Genomic DNA, 24,330 nt, shown 5'->3' with positions numbered 1-24,330 from the left:
AGAGATAAAAAGTGATCCAGTGGCTCATATCATCAAAGAAGGTGAAGCTGAGTCTTAAGGTAGTTGAGTGGGTGAGGATTTGGAGCAAATAATATAATGAGATATCAAATGAAGCAGACTGAGAATTGTGATGGATATAAAGTTTAGCTGTAACAGTAGTGAGCATATATCAGAACAGCCCCTATTCCTCTCCCTTTCAGTTGGGAAAGGAGCCAAGAAGTATGTGCCTGATTGGGAGGAAGAGGCTGCCTGGGAGAAGAGAGGTCTAAGTTAAAGAAGGGAAGTGATGATAAATGGGAGTTTTAACCCATACACTACAGGGGTTCTTCAGTTCAGTTCAGTCGCTCAGTTGTATCAGACTCTTTGCAACCCCATGAATTGCAGCACACCAGGCCTGCCTGTCCATCACCAACTCCCGGAGTTCACTCAAACTCATGTCCATCGAGTCGGTGATGCCATCCAGCCATCTCATCCTCTGTCGTCCCCTTCTCCTCCTGCCCCCAATCCCTCCCAGCATCAGAGTCTTTTCCAATGAGTCAAGCCTTTGCATGAGGTGGCCAAAGTATTGGAGTTTCAGATTTAGCATCAGTCCTTCCAAAGAACACCCAGGGCTGATCTCCTCCAGAATGGACTGGTTGGATCTCTTTGCAGTCCAAGGGACTCTCAAGAGCCTTCTCCAACACCACAGTTCAAAAGCATCAATTCTTCGGTGCTCAGCTTTCTTCACAGTCCAACTCTCACATCCATACACGACTACTGGAAAAACCATAGCCTTGACTAGACGGACTTTTATTGGCAAAGTAATGTCTCTGCTTTTCAATATGCTATCTAGGTTGGTCATAACTTTCCTTTCAAGGAGTAAGCGTCTTTTAATTTCATGGCTGCAATCACCATCTGCAGTGATTTTGGAGCCCAGAAAAATAAAGTCTGACACTGTTTCCACTGTTTCCCCATCTATTTCCCATGAAGTGATGGGACCGGATGCCATGATCTTCGTTTTCTGAATGTTGAGCTTTAAGCCAACATTTTCACTCTCTTCTTTCACTTTAATCAAGAGGCTTTTCAGTTCCTCTTCACTTTCTGCCATAAGGGTGGTGTCATCTGCATATCTGAGGTTATTGATATTTCTCGGACTAGATCTGATAGATAGAGTTCCTGATGAACTATGGACGGAGGTTCGTGACATTGTATAGGAGACAGGGATCAAGACCATCCCCATGGAAAAGAAATGCAAAAAAGCAAAATGGCTGTCTGGGGAGGCCTTACAAATAGCTGTGAAAAGAAGAGAAGTGAAAAGCAAAGGAGAAAAGGAAAGAGATAAGCATCTGAATGCAGAGTTCCAAAGAATAGCAAGAAGAGATAAGAAAGCCTTCCTCAGCGATCAAGGCAAAGAAATAGAGGAAAACAACAGAATGGGAAAGACTAGAGATCTCTTCAAGAAAATTAGAGATACCAAGGGAACATTTCATGCAAAGATGGGCTCGATAAAGGACAGAAATGGTATGGACCTAACAGAAGCAGACGATATTAAGAAGAGGTGGCAGGGGTTCTTAGTCTACTGCTAAAAGAAAGTAGGCTTGGGATGAGTAGAAAACAGTTTATTGGTAGAAGTTCTCCCGAGTAGCCAGTATAACAGAAGTGGCTCACGAGAACAGTAGGCTGGGAGGTCAGATCAGTGATACAGCCAAGAGAGAAACATTACAAGAAAGGAGAATGTCTAGAGAATAGAGAAAACACACATGTACAAGGACGATACAACATAAGTTGTATTGACACAAGCTCTTCCACTAAGAGAAGGAACACAATGGTGGCATGGGAACCTGGTCACTGTATCTCTACAGGTTACAACCACTGCTTTCAGAGACCACTTAGAGGACAATAAACGTTTCTCATGGTGGAGGTAGGAACAAAGATAAAGCCACACTTAAAATTTGAAGTGACTGTTTAAGCAAGGAGACATGGTCAAAGTGAGTTCCCATTCTAATAAGGTTAGGACAACCTCCAAAATGCCCATGCGACATTCTTATTTAAGGCCCTATATTTTTATGATATTAATTTGTTCAATACAGAGAAGGGAAAAAAGGGAGAGTTGTGTAATTCAGTCAGAAAAATGACACAGGATAACTTTATTTCCATGGATTTCTAAAATCAAATGCTTTAAAAAAATCTCTACCTTAATCAATTTACCCCCACTATATAATGTATACTATTAAACCAACCAAATTGACACAGTAATTGCTCTGGAAAGACAAGAACGGATTGTAAGGGTGAATTATTTTATAAAATATAACAGATTGCAACCAATTAGTTAACAAGAAGAAGAAAAACTGAAGAGCCTGACCGTTTATAACAATTTACAGAACTCTGTTAACTTATTAAGAAGAACCTGCTTTGGACATCGCTTCATCACTTCTCAGAGATTAAGGCACAAAATCACCAGCATTACAAACTCAAACGTGTAAGAAAATCTGAAGACAGCAGCTGGTACAAATGCTACAAAAACAAAAACAGGTGCTTTGGGGGCACTGACTTATATCAAAGTAACATTAAACTGCAAATGTAAAGCTTACAGCAACTCAATTTTCCTTCTCCAATGAAGGTTAATCATTTTTAAACAGAAGATCAACTTAAAGAACAGAGGAAAAAGCCAATCTCTTAATACTACCTTTTTTGGAAAAAAAAAAAATTGTCAGTATCAGGCAAATTTTTAAGAAATGATTTAGCTGGTATAGTATTTTAGAATAGCATATAAACAAATTGATAGCAACTAAAGCAATTTTAATGGCACATTCAGGAGCTTACATTTGAAATGACATTATTGGTTAGGTCCTTTTTTGTGAATTCTATGGTGATGGGTCAAGTATCAATATTTTGTTAATGTTAACTTTAAACAAATATTTTGTTAAATTTAGTTATGTTTTTCAAAACAGTTAAAACTCCAACACATGAGATTTGAGGGCAAAGATACTGAAAAGTAATACTTCGGTAGAATGTTACTACAGCCAACACATTATAATAATTTCCCAAAGTTATTTCTGAAACAATAATCTAGGTCTAATGCTATTGTCTTTTAAGAATATTATAAGTGCACTAAAGCAGTTTCTGCCAGTAGTCGCAACTCACTAAAGCACTTGGCAAATGAGTCAGGATCAAAATATATGAAATGAAGAAATGTTAGCATTCATTATACATCTTGTTCATAATCTCATTTACTTTGCCCATTTTTTTGTTTCAGTATCTCAGGAAAACTTGGATCCAAATAAAATGCTAACGTTCCACAAATTAATCATCCTAAAATTTGAGCTGTTTTTCATCAGGAAATGAATTACCTTAAAGGTATATTTCCAGAAAACTTAATTGGATGTTAATCTAATAATATTAGTAAAGCCAGATAAAGAAAAGAAATAATAAAATAAACCACGGAGTGAAACTCTGATATTGCACTACAGTGTTATAGAAGAAAGGAATACAACAAATACAGATAATTTTTTAAGAAATGTACATGCCTCCTGAGCAGGAGGATTTAGGAATTATAAGAATTACTATAAGTGCCTTATATGTGTTTTAAATTCACTTTAATGTTGGTTGTCATTGTCTCAATCAGTGGTCCTCAAAGACTGCCACGTGGTTATCTCACACATCAATATGAATTCCATGTTTTGAAGACATCATTTGTCTGGTCCCTGTGAAATACATGACGAATGAACAGATGTGAGGTAGAGATGATGTGATTATTACATAAAGCCAAAATGGCAAAGGAGAAGTTTTTCCAAATGGACATATCCACAAGCCATGGCGAATTCCATCTCGGATGTGGTGTGAGGTCCAGGATATAAATAGCATCCAGGGAAGAAAGCACCATGAGTCTTTGAGCTTGAAGAAGTGCATTGTAAACTTTAGGGTCAGAACCACAGTGGGTATCACAGTAGAACAGTGAAGGAAAGGGCGTCGTGGAAGACTCAGAGCAGCCTGCAGGGAGAAAGCGGTAGCTAGTATCATCTCCTCCTTGGCAAACAACACTTTATAGATACTGCCTAACATCGTAAGTATGTTTTCCTGCAGTCTACTGGAAATGCAAAGGGAACATTTTCTATGTCACCTCCAAATACACTTTGCACTAAAAATGAAATCAAGATCTCAAGAACATGTGACTAACTTTTTAAAGTTTCCTACTATGTGCTCAGAAAAGTCACAATACAATTTATATCCTAAATGTATGGTTAGAGTAAATTTGGAGTTTTAAAGAATTGTTTGGGGCCTCTAAGAGCAATGAAAAAGTCTCACAATTGAATAAAATACACTTCAATTAAACATAAAAAACTGTGAGGTATAGTTGATTTACAATGTTATATTAATTTTAGGTATACAACATAGCTATACAATATTTTTATTGGTTATATTCCATTTAACATTGTTATAAAATATTGATTATATTTCCTGCTCTGTACATTACATCTTTGTATTTTAATTATTCTATACTTAGTAGTTTGTATCTCTTAATCCCTTTCTCCTATCCTGCCTCTCCCCACTCCATTCTTCAATTAATAAATGCATAAAAGGGGAGTATTTTTGTTGTAACTATTTTATATTAGCCCTGAATACTTTTAAATTTATTTACAAAAGCATTAGAAAGAGTGTATTATTTTAAACATGATTTGAAAGTTGAGCTAAATAAACCAATAGAATTTCTAAACCATTGTAAAAATGTAACCAATATCTAAACAAATGCAAGTTTTCCAGGCTTAATTTGTGAATGATCCATGGGAAACTCTTGGAGATGATGAAGGACAGAGAGGCCTACCGTGCTGCAGTCCATGGTGTCCCAGAGTCAGACATGACTTAGCGACTGAACAACAACAACTTGGCTAAACATCAATCAAAGAGTTTATTTATTCTACATTCTTATTCCTTCTCCCTTCTCCATACTTTTAGTTGTCTATTTCTATTTTGTCAAAACATAAAACATTTCTGCATTATGCCGTTTTAGTCTCCACCTTTGTTTTTAAGTTCTGTGCTGCGCTGTGCTTAGCAGCTCAGTCATGTCCAACTCTGTGACACCATGGACTGCAGCCTGCCAGGCTCCTCTGTCCATGGGGATTCTCCAGGCAAGAATATTGGAGTGGGTTGCCATGCCCTCCTCCAGGGGAATCTTCCCAACCCAGGGATTGAACCCAGGTCTCCTGCAATGCAGATGGATTCTTTACCATCTGAGCTATCGGGGAGCTACTGGAGTGAGTAGCCTATCCCTTCTCCAGCGGATGTTCCTGACCCAGGAATGAAACCAGGGTTTTAAGTTCTATACCCACAGCATAACATGCTCCCTAATAACAGGGTGGGATGGGGGCGCCTATGGTAGTCACTGCTTGGAGGAGAGCAACAGCCTCCTGTTGAGATGATTAGTAGTTATGCTCTGGATGTATGGACAGATATTGACTATTTATATTAATAGTTTCTAAGGAAGAAACTTCCCTGGTGGTTCAGACGGTAAACAGTCTGCCTGCAAGGCGGGAGACCCAGGTTCTATCCCTGGGTCAGGAAGATCCCCTGGAGAAGGAAATGGCAACCCACTCCATTATTCTTGCCTGGAAAATCCGATGGACAGAGGAGCCTGGCGGGCTACAGTCCATGGGGTAGCAAATAGTTGGACACAACTTGGTGACTAACACACACACACAAAGAGGAAACAAGATATTTCTGTTGCTTGCCTGATTTCTAAAATATTCATGCAGAACCTTTATTCATAGATAAATAATAAAAGAAGGATATATTATAAAATCATAGAAATAAAAAATAGATAGGGCTTCCCAGGTTGCACCAGTGGTAAAGAACCCACCTATAATACAGGAGACTTAAGAGATCCAGGTTCCATCCCTGGGTGGGGGAGATTCCCTGGAGAAGGGCATGGCAACCCACTCCAGTATTCTTATCTGGAGAACCCCATGGACAGAGGAACCTGGTGGGCTACAGTCCATAGGGTCACACAAAGTTGGATATGACTGAAGTGACAGCTTGCCCACAAAAATAGGTAAACTCTTACCAGTCCTGGTCTAGGACATGATTTTTCCTGGTTCTGTTCTTCACTTACTTCATATCCTGTGCTTGTGCTTGTCAGAAGTATGTGAAATGCTGCTCCGATATTATTCAATTAGCATTTGTCTTTATACTGGTGCCCTTGCTTACTACATATGTCACTTACAGAAGCAGTTTGAGAGGCTCTGCAGGGCTGGAGAAACCATCCATTCAGGAGGCCTGTGTGCAGTTGATAACACCAGATACATGCCTTATGAAGGTAGTCAGGAGACAAATCTATAGGTTTGCTTCTCCACATTCTGATACCATGAGCTAATGGGAACAAGGTTTAGGGGGTCTTAGGACACGACTGAACGACTTCACTTTCACTTTTCACTTTCCTGAATTGGAGAAGGAAATGGTAACCCACTCCAGTGTTCTTGCCTGGAGAATCCCAGGGACGGGGAGCCTGGTGGGCTGCCGTCTATGGGGTCGCACAGAGTCGGACATGACTGAAGCAACTTAGCAGCAGCAGCAGCAGTGTGCTAATGGACTTAACAGGTGGTTCAGCAGGTAAAGAAATTGCTTGCAATGCAGAAGATGCCAGAGACATGGGTTTGCTTCCTGGATTGGGAATATCCCCTGGAGGAGGGCACGGCAACCCACTCCAGTATTCTTGCCTGGAGAATCCCATGGACAGAGGAGCCTGGCGGGCTACAGTCCATGGGTTGCAAAGAGTCGGACACAACTGCAGCAACTAAGCACAGCACAGCATAGAACTTAATCTTTCCTTCAAGACTTGGCTAATGGATAACCAACAATGTCCTACTGTATAGCACAAGGAACTCTATTCAGTATTCTGCAATAAACCATAATGGAAAAGAATATAGCTTTAAAAAAGATTGTATATATATGTTTAACTGAACCACTTTGTTGTACAGCAGAAATTAACACAACATTCTAAATCAATTATACCTCAATTAAAAAAATAAAAGACTTGGCTAAAACATCTCCTATAAAGCCAGAATGGAACCCCTCAGTTATAATTATTGAACTTTTGCTCTGGGCACATCCACAGCACTTTGTGATGTGATATAATGTGGTCAGTAACATATATGAACCCTCAGGAAGGTGTTTGGTGCTCAAAAAAACTTGATGAATGGGCTTTCTTGTTTTAAAATAAGGCTAATCTTCTCTAGCTCTAACTAAACTGATTCTATAAATATCAATATCATGGTATCAAAGAAATCAAAGACCAGAAAAATTAAACATATAGGCTTCTTACCTTTAAAGACAGGGATCCAGATAGCAAAAAGTGGTCTATATCGATAACAGAGGCTAAAAATCCAGCTAAAATGATTTCTCCAAAGTCAGTCTTCTTCCTGATTCCAATGACTATTGCCCATGACCACATGCCAATCACGCAGTGTACTGAATTATCTGAAAGTGCACGAAGCCAGGCATTTTGTTGAATTATGGGAAACTGAAGAAGTCTGTCAGCTACTGTGCAGAATAAGCCCAGACCAAGGCTGGAAAGAAGAGATTCAGTGCTGCACGTCTGGAGCAAAGCATGAGTCTTCTCAGTCTCTGATGCCATTGCAAACAGTATGTCAGTACATGCTAAAAGCCATCACAAAACAAACAGCTTGTTCTTGTTTACATTCCCAGTCATCCTAAAATAGAAAGGAGAGAAAAATATTAATGAAGACTGTGGGATGCCATATGATATATAAATAAAAAATACCAGCAATAATTCTAGAAGTATAAAATCAAATTGTAAAAATTGGTGTTTCTTTCACTGTTTGCTTATTTTTGGCTGTGCTGGGTCTTCACTGCTGCTCAGGCTTTTCTCTAGTTGTGGAGAGCGGGGGCTGCTCTCTGTTGTGGTGCAGGGGTTTCTCATTGCGGTGGCTACTCTTGTTGTGAAACTCAGGCTCCAGGCACCTGGGCTTAGTTGCTCTGCAGCATGTAGAATCTTCCCGGACCAGGGATCAAACGAGTCCCCTACACTGGCAGGTGGATTCTTATCCACTGTACCGCCAGGAAAGTCCTTTTTTCTCTAACTGTTATCTGTAATTTCATTCCCCCCCACCCCAGCTTTATTGAGATATAACTGATACACAGCACTGTGTAAGTTTAAGCTGCAGAATGTGATGGTTTAATATACATATATATTGTGAAATGATCATAATACAGTTAGCATATCCATCACTTCACATGGGTACCTTTCAGTGTGTACAGTGAGAACATTTTATGATTTACTGTCTTAGAAACTTTCAAGTATTGAAAGAAATAGTATTTCTTAAGTTTATATATAATAAGCCACGTGGCTCAAAGAGAACAGATTAGCCTTGTAGGAACAACTGTTCAGATGGTAGCATGCATCAAGGGAAATTTAAGAAAACCTGCTGACTAATCTATTACTTTGAAGTCATCAAATCTTTCTTTCGGCAATGTGTACTACAGAGCAGTGGGCATCCACTCCAGCAACTGCTTTCCATACTTTTTCTGATAACAGCATCCCCTTCCTTTGGGAACAGTGCTCATCACAATACCCAGACTCTGGAGCTGACCAATTAGAACTCTCTGTGTCCCTTACTCATAGTAGTGATTACATAGCAATGACTAATTAGTAATAATTTTATAGTAGTGAATAGCAGTGATTACTCTGCTGATGAAGGTGACCCTGGCTAGGCCAACTGGACTCCTTATCAGAATTTTTCCAAGTGGACCTGATGGAGAAAGTTCCTTTACTTCTTATAGAGCATGGGCTCTACTACACGGAAGAGCCTAGGAAAAAAGAATCATAAGGACATCAAGTCCTCAGGACCAATCTCTAAGGTTCTCACAGCTGCCCTGGTTCCTGCAACTCACCTTTCACTTCTATGAGCTACTTCAGGATTTTCTCAATAAGTCCCCTTTTCCTTACTATTATCTCTAACCAAAGGACCTTAACTGGCATAAAAAGGCAATCATAATTCTGAGTGTTCTCCTGGCATACAATATTGACATCACTTATCCAGTTAAAGTTATTAATATTGTGTGATACCTGAAGTTTTTGATTTGTATTGTTGTGTCTTAGTTCTGAGCATTAATGACTAACTAAATGATTTATTGAGAATGATTCAACTTCCATTCTGTAATAAAAACTATACATAGATCACTGTATATATTCTAACAGTTTATAGAGAAATGCAAAACACCTAGAATAGGAAAACACCTTTAAAAAGGTCTAAGTTGAAGGACTTTTACCATCTTCAAGTCTTACTATAAAGCTACGTAGCCAAGAATGTGGTGCCATTATGAAGATGGATATCAATGCAACAGAATAGAGAGTGGGTTCAAACAGATCCACACACATGGTCAACTGATTTTTGACAAATATGCAAAGGAAAGTCAATGGAGAAAAGACACTCCTTTCAACAAACGGTGCTATAACAACTGGATATCCATATGCAAAAATAATGAACCTCAATCCATACCTTCCTCCCTATATAAAAATTAACTCAAAATGGATCACAGTAAAAGTAAAACAAATCTATAAAACTTTGGGAAGAAAATACAGGAGGATATCTTTGTCCTCGGGTTATACAAAGAGTTCTTGGTAGCAGTATCAAAGCTCCATTGTTTAAAAAAGTTAATAAACTGAGCTTCATTAAACTTAAGAACTTCTGCTCTTTGAAAGACAATGTTAACAGAATTAAAACACAAGACATAGATTGGGAGAAAATATTTGCATATCTCATATTTGATAAAGGATATGTATACAGAATAAAGAATTCTCAAAACATGATCACAGAAAAACAGGCTGATACCAAGGTGTACGAAAGATGTGAAAAGGTACTTTACAAAGATGATATACAAATGGTCAATAAGCACATGAAATATGCTCAACATCATTAATTATTAGGGAAATGAAAGTAAAACCACAATGAGATTCCAAACATAACTATCAGAATGGCTAAAATTTAAGGCTGACCATTTCCAAATGTTGGCAAAATGTGGAGCGATCAGAACTCTCATACATTATTGGTGGAAATGTAAAATGATACAACCACTTTCCAGTCTCTGAAAAAGTTAAACATACTCCTACCATATGACTCAGTCATTCCATTCCTAGGCATTTACCTAAGAGAAACGAGAGCAAACATCCACACAAAGACTTGCATATCAATGCTCATAGCAGCTTTTTTTTTTTTTTTTACATTAGCTTCAAACTGGAAAAACCCAACTGGAGAAACAAAATATCGGGGGGGCGGGGGGTAAGCCTACAGTAAAAGCCCATAGGGTGCTTCCTCGGTGGCACTAGTGGTAAAGAGCTCACCTGCTAATGTAGGAGCCCTAAAGAGATGCAGGTTCCGTCCTTGGGTCAGGAAGATCCCTTGGAGGAGGGCATGGCAACCTACTCCAGTGTTCTTGCCTAGAGAATCGCTTGGACTGAGGAACCTGGCATACTATAGTCCATGGGGTCACAAAGAGTTGGACATGACTGAAGCGACTTAGCACAAAAACTTATAGAACTGTACAAAGAATAAACCCTAATGTGAACTGTGGACGTTAGTCAATAACAACATATCAATACTTATTCATTAATTGTATCAAATGTGTGTGTGTAATGTAATGTATGTGCATGATCAGTTTTGTCCAATTCTTTGCAACCCCGTGGACTGTAACCTTCCTGGACGGACCCAGGAAGATCTGCGTCTCCTGCATTGCAGGCAGATGCTTTACCGCTGGGCCACTGGGGAAGCCAAACAAACATGCCACACTCTTGGAAAAAGTTAATAAAAGGGAGAAATGTGTAGAGGAAGAATGGATATATGGGAATACTTTCTACTCTGCTCAACTTTTCTATAAACCTAAAACTGTTATAAAACAAAGTATTTTTAAGAAGCAAATAAAGTACAGGAAAATGTTATAATTGTTAAATTTAGGTAATGAATATACTTTAGTTCATTATACTCTACTTTTATGTTTGAATTTCTTATCTAGAAATGTTTTTTTAAAAAGTACCTAGTATGATCCCACTTATACAAAATTCTAGAAAATGCAAGAAAGGAGGTGCAGGAAGGATTAAAAAGGAGCATAACAAAACTGGAGAGACAGATTCATTACTTCATTACCTTGATTGTGGTAACAGTTTCATGGTTCATAGTTTCAAACCCACACCAAAATGTATCAAACTGCACATTTTAAATATATGCAGTTTATCATATGTCATTTATACTCCAATAAAGATGTTTAAAAGTTAGGAAAATATACTTTATTGTCAATAACAATAGCAGCCTTTCATGTAAGGAGCAATCTGAAAACAAGAAAAAGCTTATGGAAATAAAAAACCTGACTGCCCAAATAAAAACTCAAAATAAGCAACGCATAGTAAGATGAATGCTTCAAAAAACACAATTAATAAAAATACATTCAAAGAATTTTCTAAGAGCTTGAGGGAGAAAAAAAAAAAGGACAAAGAGTTGGACATTGAAAGAAAAAACAAATTCAAAAAATAAAGAGAGGACTTCCCTGGTGGTCCATTGGCTAATACCCCATGCTTCCAATGTAGAGGGCCCAGGTTTGATCCCTGGTCAGGGAACTAGTGGAGAAGGCAATGGCACCCCACTCCAGTACTCTTGCCTGGAAAATCCCATGGACGGAGGAGCCTGGTAGGCTATAGTCCCTGGGGTCGTGAAGAGTCGGACACAACTGAGCAACTTCACTTTCACTTTTCACTTTCATGCATTGGAGAAGGAAATGGCAACCCACTCCAGTGTTCTTGCCTGGAGAATCCCTGGGATGGAGGAGCCTGGTGGGCTGCCGTCTATGGGGTCGCACGGAGTCAGGCACGACTGAAGTGACTTAGCAGCAGCAGCAGCAGCAGGGAACTAGATCCCACATGCTGCAACTAAGATCCTGAGCAGCTAAATAAATAAAAATAATAAGTATTTAAAAATAAATAAAGATAAAATCCTTAAGACCTAAACCAGCAACAACAGTTATCTGCAAAAGAAACAGAATGTAATTAACACCAACACCGAACACTGTGGGACAATTACAGAGCTCTGAGAGAACAGGACTATGACAACAGGGACTCTAAACATAACTAAATTACAGCATCAATGTGACAACTGTAAATTTTAAGATTTTTCCTTAGAAATTATAACACTTATATATAATTTTTTGGGAAAAAATAATCAAGGAGCAGGTCTTTTAAATTTTTATGGGAATAAGAGAAAAATACAGAAAACTTGCTCAATATAGCAAAGTAGAAAAGTAAACTATGAAGAAGACAATTTTACTCCCACCCTCACATACCAAAAAAAAAAAAGGGAAACAAACATGTCAAACACAAATACTATAATAGATGTGAATGTATTAAATTTCTCTATAAAGAGACAGCTTGGAAAAGAAAGAAACATCTATGAAGTTACTGTTCATAAGAAAACATCTCAAACAAAAAGTCTCAGCAATATAGAAAATAAAAAGCTGAGAAAATACCTATCTAGAAAACACAAACAAAATTAAGCAGCAGTGGTATTAGGCTGGTGCAAAAGTAACTGTAGTTTTGCATTGTTGAACTTTGCCATTTGATGTTGGAATACACTCTTAAATGTGGTTATGTTATATACCATTTTAATGTACATTTCTCGCTTTGTTTTTCACCAATGACTTATTACTTGCTGTTTATTTTACATTTATTTTAGACTATGGAAATGATGTTAGACAAAAAGCAAATTTGAGTGATTTTTAAAATCGAGTTCCAAATGGGTCGTAAAGCAGCAGAGACAACAAGTAACATCAACAACACATTTGGCCCAGGAACTGCTAACGAATTACAGTGTAGTTCAAGAAGTTTTGCAAATAAGACTAGGGCCCTGAAGCCACGGAGCATAGTGACCGGTCATCAGAAGTTGACAATGACCAACTGAGAGCAACCATCAAAGCTGATTCTCTTACAACTACGTGAGAAGCTGCTGAAGAACTCAACGTCAACCATTCTACAGTTGTTTGGCATTTGTAGCAAATTGAAAAGGTAAAAAAGCCCGATAAGTGCGTGGCCTCAAGAGCTGACCAGAAAAAAAAAAAAAAAAAAAACCACCATCATTTTAAAGTGTTGTCTTCTCTTATTCTACGCAACAACAAACCATTTCTCAATCAGATTGTGACCTGCAAGGAAAAGTGGATTTTTTATGAAAACCGGTGACAACCAGCTAAGCAGTTGGACAGAAAAGAAGCTCCAAAGCACTTCCAAAAGCCAAAGTTGCACCAAAAAAAAAAGGGTCATGGTCATTGTTTGGTGGTCTGCTGCCAGTCTTATCCACTATAGCTTTCTGAATCCCAGCAAAACCATTACATCTGAGAAGTATGCTCTGGTTGTGGATGCTCAATAAGTATTTGTTGAATGAATTAATGAAAATTCATCATACAGTGTATCTATTATCCACCAGGTATTGCCTAGTAAATGCTTAAATGGCATTTAGTAAAATGCAGCATTTTTCCTGGAAATCTCCATGTTTAGCAAGTGTGACTACCAGGTAATTCTTATGCTCACTAAACATTAAGAATTGCTAGGTTATAAGAACCAAAATGAATGAAAACCAAGAAACATTGCCTTTAAAGTCAGAAACAGTGCAGCTGTTATAATACTGTTCTGGCATTTCTAATCAATGCAATGAAGCAAGCAAGTGTTGACTTAAAAAACAGTCACAGCCTAAAAGTTGAGAGTTACGCTTTATTTGGTGGGAATTTTTAGGACTTCAAGCCCAGGAGATGAGCATCTCAAGTAATCCTGAGAGAACAGCTAGGCTTGAGGAGGAGAGGGGAGGAGCCAGGTTATACAGAAGTTTTACAACAAACGGCAGGTAGTCTGAACATTAAAAGATTACTGTTAGAGAAACCAGATATTCCAATTTAAGGAATTTAGTGCTTTTCTATGTATGAGAAGATGCAAGAGTCTGGGCTCACTGAAATCATTCATTTGCATTGCAGCAATCCTGGGGCCAGTACCCTGTGTTTTTCACATCCTGAGGTCTCTTGAGCTGACTCCAGGCAGAGGCTGCAATCTGATGGCTACGAGGTCGCAGGTATTCTTCTCCTTCCTGAGTTCCCTTAGGGCTCAGGAATTCACAGTGGAGAATGGAATGGATGATGACTGTGATATCCTTGTTTACTGGCAGAAAATACTCCATTTCTTGGGGCTTCCATCTGCCTGCAATGCAGGAGACCAACCAGGGTTTGATCCCTGGCTCAGCAAGATCCCCTGGAGTAGGAAATGGCAACCCACTCCAGTATGCTTACCTGGAGAATTCCACGGACAGGGGAGCCTGGTGGGCTACAGTCCATGGGGTCACACTTACCTGGAGAATTCCATGGACAGGGGAGCCTGGTGGGCTACAGTCCATGGGTCACAAAGGGTCGGACACAACTGAGCCACTAACACTTTTACTCCATTTCTCAGAAGAGATAGAGGGAGGGAGAGTGAAAATGTATCATTACCCTCCTCAGGAAGGAAAAGACAATTACATTAATTTGTAAGTGAAATGACTGCCTATTCAAGATAATAAACTGAAAATTTTTAGAATTTAGAGCTTCTCAGGTCTCGCTAGTGGTAAAGAACCTGCCAGTCAACGCAGGAGACATAAGAGATGTGTGTGGGTTCGATCCCTGGGTTGGGAAGATCCCTTGGAGGAGGGCATGGCAACCCACTCCAGTATTCTTGCCTGGAGAATCCCATGGACAGAGGAGCCTGGCAAGCTACAGTCTATGGGGTTGCACAGAGTCGGACACAACTGAAGCAACGTAGCCTATCCTAGAATTTAAGTTGCAAAAGGTGGCTTAGCCAAGCCTAGAATTTAAGTTGCAAAAGGTGGCTAATTCAAGATAAATTATGAATATACCAGCAATAATTGTAAGGGGAAAGTACAGGAAAATGAACATTCATAACAGCAATAAAAACTCAAATATCAAGGATAAACTAAACAGATACTGTACCACACGTGAAGAAAATGACAGAACTGTATTACGTCAATCAGCTATGTAGAGCTCTGTGGCTTTGTGCTATGTTCCAGCTAAGCTGGAAATACACTTCCCAGAGTCCCCTTCCTTGTATGTGTAGTGCCAGCTATAGGAGACTCTGTACATGGAACTTGGAAAGCAGAAGTGAAACAGCAGCCATATTTTTAAATTCTGAAGGTTGGTGCTAGACACTGTGGAGGTTGCACGTGTTGTTGCTGACCTGTCAGCTCACCTTGCTGGCGTGGGCAGGCTAGGCCTGCAGTTCCTTCAACTCCCACAATATCTTCCTTCACCCTCTCCAAGTCCTGGGCCTCTCCTGCAGCTCGCCCACAGCATCGAAACTAAAGCTGGTGAGAGGCCAATGCAGATTGCAATGTCCTTGTTCTCACCCACATCCACCTTCCCTTCCCAACTGTCTAGCTGACATGCTTCAGGCCCAAAAACAGACTCAAAGGCAACTGCCTGCTCTCCCAGCCCCTACAGTTACAGAAGGTCTTTCTCATTCGTTTGCATGCAAAGTAGTTTTGCTTCTTTGATGGAACTTCACTGATAACAAGAGCCAGACCATTTTACTGAGTGGTTTGTAGAAGACAACATGGATGGTATTACTGTCCTCAAATTAATCTATAAATTTAATCCACTTCTAGTCAAAATCATAACAGGAATTTTCTTTTAGCAGCTTCACAGACTGTTTTCAGACTGGCATTCAATCTCAGGTGGCACTAGTGGTAAGAACCTACCTGCCAATGCAGGAGACATAGGAGAAGCAGGTTTGATCCCTAGGTTGGGAAGTGCCCCTGGAGAAGGAAATGGCAACCCACTCTAGTATTCTTGCCTGGAGAATTCCATGGACTGAGGAGCCTGGCAGGCTACAGTCCATTGGGTTGCAAGGACACAACTGAATAGACTTAGCAAGCAAACTTGCAAAAGAAGAGTGATGTGAACACTGAAAGGTGAACACAGAATCTGAGACAGATCAAGTGTGTGTTTGCAGAAGAGGGAAATGTATGTACCATTCCAAATTGGGAAGGAACAATTATTATTGCACTCAGATCCTGTGTCAGTTAGGTTTCTTAAGTACATGGAACAGAAAGCACTCTGGCAATAAAAGCAAAAAGCATTTATTAAAAGGATATTGGGAAATCACAGACTTGCCAGGTTTCAAGAGACAAGTTGCAAACTATGCCTCAAGCACCTCAGAGCACATGACACCAGACACGTGCAGTGAAGACCCCCCTGCCCCTGAATCCAGCTTACATTGCTTAACCCATCACCAGATATTATCACTGGCACTGCTGCTAGTTCTGCCTCATCTGCTGCTGTTATAAAAAAATTCTTGGAGTTCTGTTTCTTTGCTCTCAATACAAAATTCAGAGTTGGGCACTGGCTGGGCCTAGATCACATGCCCATTCCTGAGCTGCAAGGGAGGTTGGAAAAGATAGTATTTGGCCTTTTCAGCATAACTAGTAGAAAGTGGTTCTTTTCTCCTTCTACATGCGTTGGAAGAGGAATCTCAAATATATACTGTACTGAGCAGGATAATGACCAGTCTGCAATGGTAACGGGTTCCATTACAAAAGGTTTTAATTGCTAAGTAGTACTGAAAAGTCAATCATCAGGTGAAACCTGAGATTGGATCATCCGTACAATGCTCGGTTTTATATGGCGGAGTTGTTTAAACAACTTTAGATTTCAAAATGTCACATTCACATGGATTAGAGTGTTATATTAATAATACAGACCATTTCTCTGGTTAAATTAAGAGAGGGAATCAGTTTGACTGACTAGCTGCCTGGAAATTTTCCATGGTCAAGAGAGCTTTTGTAATCACTTTGGTACCAAATTTGGGATATTTACATGAATTTGTAAACAGACTTCTACATAGTCCAGCTGGCTAGACTTTTAGAGGAGCTCAAAAATATTTTAAAAATACTGATAGACACGATTGTATAAAAATGTAAACTGCATGGCAAAGTTAAAGACTAATACATGAAGGCAATTTTGAAAATTTATGATGGAGAAAGATAAGAAGCCTTACTTTACAAAGAGTTTTTAAGATTAATGAGAAGATGGGACGGTCCAGTGGTTAAGAATCCGCCTTGCAATGCACAGGATGCAGGTGCAGTCCCTGGTCAGGGGGAACTAAGACCCCATATGCCACAGAAAAACCCAGCTCACGTGCCACAGCTACTGAGCCCACGTGCTTTGGAGCCCACACACCACACACAGCTAGTGTTTGTGAGCCACAACGCAAGACCCCATGTAACACAATGAAGACCCTGAGTGCTGCAACTAAGACCTGATGTAGCCAAATAAAAAAGAAAAAAAGATTAACACAAAGAAAAAATAAGTATCTCAATAATAACGTGGCTATGTCTAAGAAAAGGCAATTTGGAAAAGGAAGAAATACAAAGATCAAGAAAAGTATTAAAATATTTCAACTTTATTGGTAATCAACTGAATTTAATTTAAAACAATGAGATTTCAACCTAAGACTGACAAAAGATCGCTAATGATCTGTTAGTGGTGGGGAAATGATCACTTTATTACAATAGAGTATTAGCAGTTGTATAAATTGGCATAACTTTTCTCAAACAATTTGACAATATGTACCAAAAATGATTAATAAATGAGCAAATACTTTTGACTCAGCATTTCCATTTCTACAAAATTACCCTAAGAAACTAATTAGATATATACAAAGAGTTACACGTGAATGTTCAGCATGGCATTGTTTATAAGGAAAAGTTAGAAACTATGTGTCCAAAATACAGGACTACTGAAATGAATTCCATATTATTATGCAGTCATTAAAAAATACTTATTCCCAATTTATTGACATATTAAATATTAAAATTTTAAAGGTATCCTATAAAATAATACATAAAGTATTACATTTTTGTTAAAAATATGTACATACATGTAAAAAATCTGGGAGACTGTTCATTTGGCTTACATGTGATCATTATTTTTTTCCTTTCTTTGATTTCCCCCAAATTTTCAATATCTATCATGAACACATGGAGAAGGCAATAGCAACCCACTCCAGTACTCTTGCCTGGAAAATCTCATGGACGGAGGAGCCTGGTAGGTTGCAGTCCATGGGGTCGCTAAGAGTTGGGCACGACTAAGCGACTTCACTTTCACTTTTCACTTTCATGCATTGGAGAAGGAAATGGCAACCCACTCCAGTGGTCTTGCCTGGAGAATCCCTGGGATGGGGGAGCCTGGTGGGCTGCCGTCTATGGAGTCACATGGAGTCGGACACGACTGAAGTGACTTAGCAGCAGCAGCAGCAGCATGATGAACACAAAACCAATAAAACTCCTTTGAAAAGTTAGTTAGAATTAATTAAACTCAGACCACGATGCTAAACTCAGCTTCATAAAAGTGTAATTTTTTAAAATGTAGAAATATATATATAGCATTATAAATGTTAATAAAAATATTAGACTATACATTAATAAACATTAATAAAGTTGTATGTGTGCATGCATGCTGTCACTTCAGTTGTGTCCGACTCTGTGCAACCCTATGGACTGTAGCCTGCCAGGCTTCTCTGTCCACAGGATTCTCCAGGTAAGAATACTGGAGTGGACTGCCATCCCCTCCAGGGTATCTTCCCAACCCACGGACTGAACCTGTGTCTTTTACATCTCCTGCAATGGCAGGCAGGTTCTTTACCACTAGTGCAACCTGGGAAGCTGTAAAGTTGAATGTAAATCTCATAAGTCCAATTGATAGTATAATATAAAAATAATGTATTCACATTTATGTATTGGTTGGCACATGAAAAGTCTATATTAAAGATTTCTATATCTCTAGATGAAATAAATTTATGAAGGTTCCATTAATATTTTAATTAATTTAAAGTATTTAATTAATTATTAATTAATTTAATTAATAGTGTGAAGAATACTTGCTTTGTAGAGAACAGCTATTTTGTTAATGATATTGGACCCTAAAACAATCCTCAAATTCTTTTGTTGTTTAGTCCCTTAGTCGTGTCTAACTCTTTTGTGACCCCCTCATGAACTATCGCCCACCAGGCTCCTCTATCCATGGGATTTCCTGGGCAAGAATACTGGAGTAGGTTGCCATTTCCTTCTTCAAGGGGTCTTCCCAATCCAGGGATTGAACTCTTGTCTCCTGCATTGGCAAGCAGATTCTTTACCACTGAGTCACCAGGGAAACCCCCTCAAATTCTTAGTCATTTGCAAAAATGAAAAAATGAAAATTGTTCTCTAAAGCACAAATATTGAGTTATAGTCTACAGATTCTTCCAGGATTAGGAAATAATGATTTCAAGGTATTCTCAACCAAGAGATACAACCAAAATGCAAAAGAGACCTCCAAGGTCATGAATCCTTTCTATATACCTTAAGATTTATAGCTCCATAAATCATGAATCATTTGTTTCTACTTTGCAAAGTAAGCATTTGACACCTGAATGGATAAAGAAGTCAATGTGTTTAAAGGCTCAGTATATATAAAGTTTATAAAATATTCCTTAAACCAAAGATAACGTCATTATCCACTTAGCTGGATGGAAACTGGGACACACAAAGCTTGAATTAGTGACCAAGCCAGAGAGGTGTCACAGCATCAAACAATATCCCCCTCCTTCAGTAAGCTGTGGCCTGTAAATTAGCCCTAAGGAGAAAGGCGGCCAGTCAGGTGGATGAGTGCGAGGAGAACGTAGGCTGGGCACAGTATACACAAAGGCCTAATAGAACAGCTCTTCTGCCACTCAAACTTTGCTTCCATATGCATTTAATTACAGATTCACTGACAAATCTCATCCCAGAAAGCACACAGAAATAAAAGGTCATCATCCACCTAACTGCAAGTTGCATGAGGTCTCTGTAAAGCCATTTCATTACGTCCATCTTTTTTTACTCACTGAACAATTTTCAACCATCAATAAATATTTAAATGTTACTCACCGTATATTTTACTTGATGAGTTCAGATACAAAAATGATCAGGTAGCTAATGAAGTGTCATGAGCAAAATGAAACAAGAAAAGATCACTTAAAGTATTTAAATGATGATCCAAATTTAAAGTGATCTGAAAAAGAAAAAATTGTTTACAAAATAACTATATAGTAGTTTATGAATAGGAACGGATACACATAATAGGGTAGCACAAATCACATTTTAAATGGAAGGTGTAAGCAACTTGCTCGATGAGAGAGGAATAAAAAGCACACTTGGGTAAACTCCGAAGCAGATCCTTCAGCCCCAGTCAAGCCTTCAGTCTGCAGCCCTGCCAACATCTAGAACTACAACTTTGAGACCCTGAGCAGAACCACCCAGCTAAGTCGCTTCCAAAAGTCCTGGCCCAAAGATACACTGAGGTAGCAACTGTTTACTCTTTTAAGCCTCTAAGCTTCAGGGTAATTTGTTTTGCAGCATGGATAGTCAAAACAGTAGTTTCTCTTTTCAAGAAAGGTATAATTATGGCCCCAGAAACACACAACTTGAACATCTATTCCACTGCAACTCTTGGTGCAGATGTATAGAATAGATTCTGGGTATGAGAAATTTAATAGGTGTACTTCCTCTTACTATCTCTGATTAGAACACTCAGTCCACAGGGTCGCAGAGTCTGATAACGACTAAGCGACTGAACTGAGAACACCCAAGTGTCCCATTTTTCATTTCCCTTCCAGTTTCCCCACTTTCTGCTCCTCCTCCATAAATAGAATGGGCTCTAGAACCTCTTAAACTGTAAAATAGCTTAATGTTTATTTTACATATTCACTTTTGTTGGGCAAGTTCATTACGAGAATTGTAATTTTCTTTTAAACTTGTCATGCATGAAGCTAATGTGCTCAAGGTGTTTAATATGTCATGATACTAATACAAGGGGAAAGCAAGTTAGCAATCCTCAGCCTGTGAACTAAAGATATTTGTAATGATATCTGCCATAACAGCCAGTTACCCAGATCATCAATTTCCATGACTTGCAGGAGACACTTTCTGCAACAGCCAAACTCGACCACACATCATCTCCATTACAGTATAATGCCACCAACTATGGGGCCTTCAGGGCTTCCCAGGTGGCGCTAGTGGTAAAGAACTCGCCTGCTAAACCAGGAGACAAACGAGACACAGGTTCAGTCTCTGGGTCAGAAAGATCCTCTTAAGGACACGGCAACCCACTCCAGCATTCCTGCCTGGAGAATCCAGTGGACAGAGGAGCCTGGCAGGCTACAGTCCATGGGGTCGCACAGAGCCGGACACGACTGAGCGACTAAGCACTTGAGCCGGGAGCGCATTAAGGGCCCACGAGCCCGGTAAGGATGGCAAGGGGCAACTCAGGCAAGAGCGCCGGCACCCCGCCCAGACCCAAGGAAACGCAAGGGGCGCGGAGCTTAGGTGAAGGCTGGACGCCTATGGGACCTAGAAGGCGCGACAAAGCCGAAGGGCTCCGGGCCACTGCCGGTCGAGCACACTCCACCTGCTCCCCGGTCCCATGCGCCTGCCTCCCTGGCACGCCTTCCCCACCGGGAACCTGGATGTTCTAGACTTTCAGATTCAAGTGGTCCCCGCTTCCGGCCTCCCACCTCAGGACGCAGTTTCGCGGCGTCCATACAGGCCTCTCCTCGCTGAGGACCAAAGGCAACCACTATCTGCTCCGCCTGCTGAAGCAAGCTTGTGACGCGAACGGCGGCCCCGCCCCCCCATGCCCTCTCCACCCTCTTGTCGGTACCATAGAGATGCCCGCCGCAGGCCAGAGCGGCTACATCATCGCCCCACTCCTCGCTACGCCGTTACGGAAGCCGAGAGGACGCCGGGATACTGGTTCCATTCCCCACCGACCGGAACGCTACTTGAGTGTTCATTAGGCGCGAGGGTGGGTATCTAGTGTTACCTCGAAAGTCGTGCTCCCTAAAAGGAGACATTTAGGACAGTGGGGTGGGAAGTGAAAAGTGCCTTATTGGTTTCCATCTTCAACATGAGGATTCGTTTTCGGCTTAGCCGGAGCTGTCCACAGCCCACCCAAGCGGCGGCGGGAAGCGGCGACACATAGTTAACCTCACCAAATGTGGGAAGCGTGGTCTTAGACGCTTGAGCTCGGAGACACCGGCTGTCCGGAATGTATTGAGATGTTTCCGACTTCCTGCAAGGGATCCTTTACGGCGGGCGTAATTTTTCACTCCGCGAGACCGCACGACTTTGCAGGCCTGAAGCTCTTTTGTGGCGCTCCACCGCCCCCTTGGGGAGTTCTTGATACTCTGCGTTTGTGCAGTGGACTTAAGGGGCCGCTCCTTGTGGTCGGCAGTGACGAGGCTAGAAGGCTTAATCGTGACTATTAATTCCCTCGAGTCGAAAAAGAGACAACATAAAGGGTAGCTTGACCTTGATTAACTGGGCTGACAAGGTGCAGGTGTTTAGTAGGTCTGACCAGTTCCAACCCGACTCCCTGCTTTGAGAGTGGTGGGTGCTCTCCAAGCACCAAGGAGACATCTAGCTTGACATTTGACCCTAGGAAGTACTGGCCCAAAAGATGGGACTCAAAGAGGAAAATTTCTTACTCCTTCTTACCTACTTTCTCAAAACAAGTGTTGGATGTAGTGCAGGGGCAGCAGTGGGATTGTATCAATACTAATATATAGTTGAAGGAGACGGTAGAAAATAGGAATCTTCCATCTCAAGCAAACTTCTAGGTCTCTCACGGAACCTTAAGGTGTGGCTCAGCTTTTGCTATAGAAGTTTACATTGCTTGACACACTCTTCAGTTCAGTCGCTCAGTCGTGTCCGACTCTTTGCGACCCCGTGAATCGCAGCACGCCAGGCCTCCCTGTCCATCACCAACTCCTGGAGTGCACTCAAACTCACGTCCATTGAGCCGGTGATGCTATGCAGCCATCTCATCCTCTGTCGTCCCCTTTTCCTCCTGCCCCCAATCCCTCCCAGCATCAGAGTCTTTTCCAATGAGTCAACTCTTCGCATGGGGTGGCCAAAGTATTGGAGTTACAGCTTTAGCATCATTCCTTCCAAAGAACACCCAGGGCTGATCTCCTTTACAATGGACTGGTTGGATCTCCTTGCAGTCCAAGGGACTCTCAAGAGTCTTCTCCAACACCACAGCAAAAGCATCAATTCTTCGGCGCTCAGCTTTCTTCACAGTCCAACTCTCACATCCATACATGACTACTGGAAAAACCATAGCCTTGACTAGACAGACCTTTGTTGGCAAAGTAATACCTTGGCTCTGAGCTAATGGGAATGACTCAAGGAGGAAATTATACATATTTTACCTGCACAACTTAAAAGCTTATTAAACATAGTTATGCTGAATACATTAACCACAGTGCTTTTAGTCGTGTTACAGACAGGTTTTTTTTCTGTCTGAATGCAGTAACAATTTGGCATTACCCTTATGGCAGCATGGGTACATGTCTTACTATAGTCGAGGCTTTCTGGAGTTATTTAGGGACGACATAGATGGTTTCCTGTGACCAAAACGGAACTTAGTTATTTCTGTGGTCAGTCTACTGCCCAAAGGGGCTATTCATTTACACACACTGAGTGTTCACAACATGCCAGACACTATGCTTGTTAATAAGACTATAACTTTATGGGGCTCAAATTCTAGTGGAAGATATAGACCACAAAGAATAAAAATGGTGATGTAAGAGTAGGGGGAAGACCCTCTGAGGGATATTTGTGCTGATACTTGAAGGTGGCAGGGAGCCCAGTGGGAGAGAAACTGAAGAAAGCATTGTGCTCAAATTTCTTACATTGTATCTCCTAACCTGTTACACTCTTGCTTTTTTCGTTGTGTTTTTCTTGTTTCCTCTGTTGCTTCTTCCCTTTTATGTGAAGAGGCTGGTCTTCTCAAGAAATCATAAGTTAATTTTATTTCTTGTTATATTTGGTATAATCCTGAAGTCTTTTTGGAAGTATGGTTTTTTTTTTTTCCCCAATAGACAGGTGCAATAAATAGTACTTTTGGTGAGCTTATTTCTCTTTTGGTTTCATGTATTTTGTAGCATAGATCTTTTGAGATATTCAAAACAAATGAAAATATCTGGTAACATGAGACAAATTCAGATAAAATTTAGTCTTAGCTGAAGTGCTCCATTCTTAGCTTGCAGTGATATTGCCCACATTAAGGTTTTTTTTTTTGAAAGAGCTGATTCTCTTTTCATAGATCTGCTGAAAAATACTTGGAGAGACTAAATAGCAAATGACCAATGCACACAATTCTGCATATTAAAAATAAAAAAAAATCTTGATTAATAGTGAATGCTCCACAAGACAAAACAGCAACAACTCTAAAGTTTTATAAAATTTTCTT

At 40.2% G+C, this 24,330-nt stretch overlaps 1 protein-coding gene across 8 annotated transcripts; it reads right to left on the bottom strand.

Moving 5' to 3' along the window:
* Nucleotides 1-2,097: 2,097 nt before the first annotated feature.
* On the bottom strand, nucleotides 2,098-22,204 carry TMEM267 (transmembrane protein 267). 8 transcript variants are annotated; one of them, XM_055555353.1, is made up of 5 exons: nucleotides 22,067-22,204; nucleotides 19,965-20,088; nucleotides 11,784-11,924; nucleotides 7,295-7,682; nucleotides 2,098-3,969 (listed from the first exon to the last, which is right to left on the bottom strand). In XM_055555353.1, the coding sequence occupies exons 4-5, from the start codon at nucleotides 7,604-7,606 to the stop codon at nucleotides 3,634-3,636; spliced, it is 648 nt and encodes a 215-aa protein (XP_055411328.1). In that variant the 5' UTR covers nucleotides 7,607-7,682; nucleotides 11,784-11,924; nucleotides 19,965-20,088; nucleotides 22,067-22,204; the 3' UTR covers nucleotides 2,098-3,633. The 8 variants fall into 8 exon arrangements, with proteins under 8 accessions (XP_055411328.1, XP_055411329.1, XP_055411327.1 ...); XM_055555354.1 differs by lacking the exon at nucleotides 22,067-22,204 and adding an exon at nucleotides 21,898-21,913; XM_055555352.1 differs by lacking the exon at nucleotides 22,067-22,204 and adding an exon at nucleotides 21,590-21,728.
* Nucleotides 22,205-24,330: the final 2,126 nt, after the last annotated feature.

The sequence above is a fragment of the Bubalus kerabau genome, chromosome 18 (genome assembly GCF_029407905.1).
Source record: "Bubalus kerabau isolate K-KA32 ecotype Philippines breed swamp buffalo chromosome 18, PCC_UOA_SB_1v2, whole genome shotgun sequence".
NCBI classification, from domain to species: Eukaryota; Metazoa; Chordata; class Mammalia; order Artiodactyla; family Bovidae; genus Bubalus; species Bubalus kerabau.
Note: the sequence above shows the minus strand (reverse complement) of the source record. Positions and strands in the feature narration are given on the sequence as shown.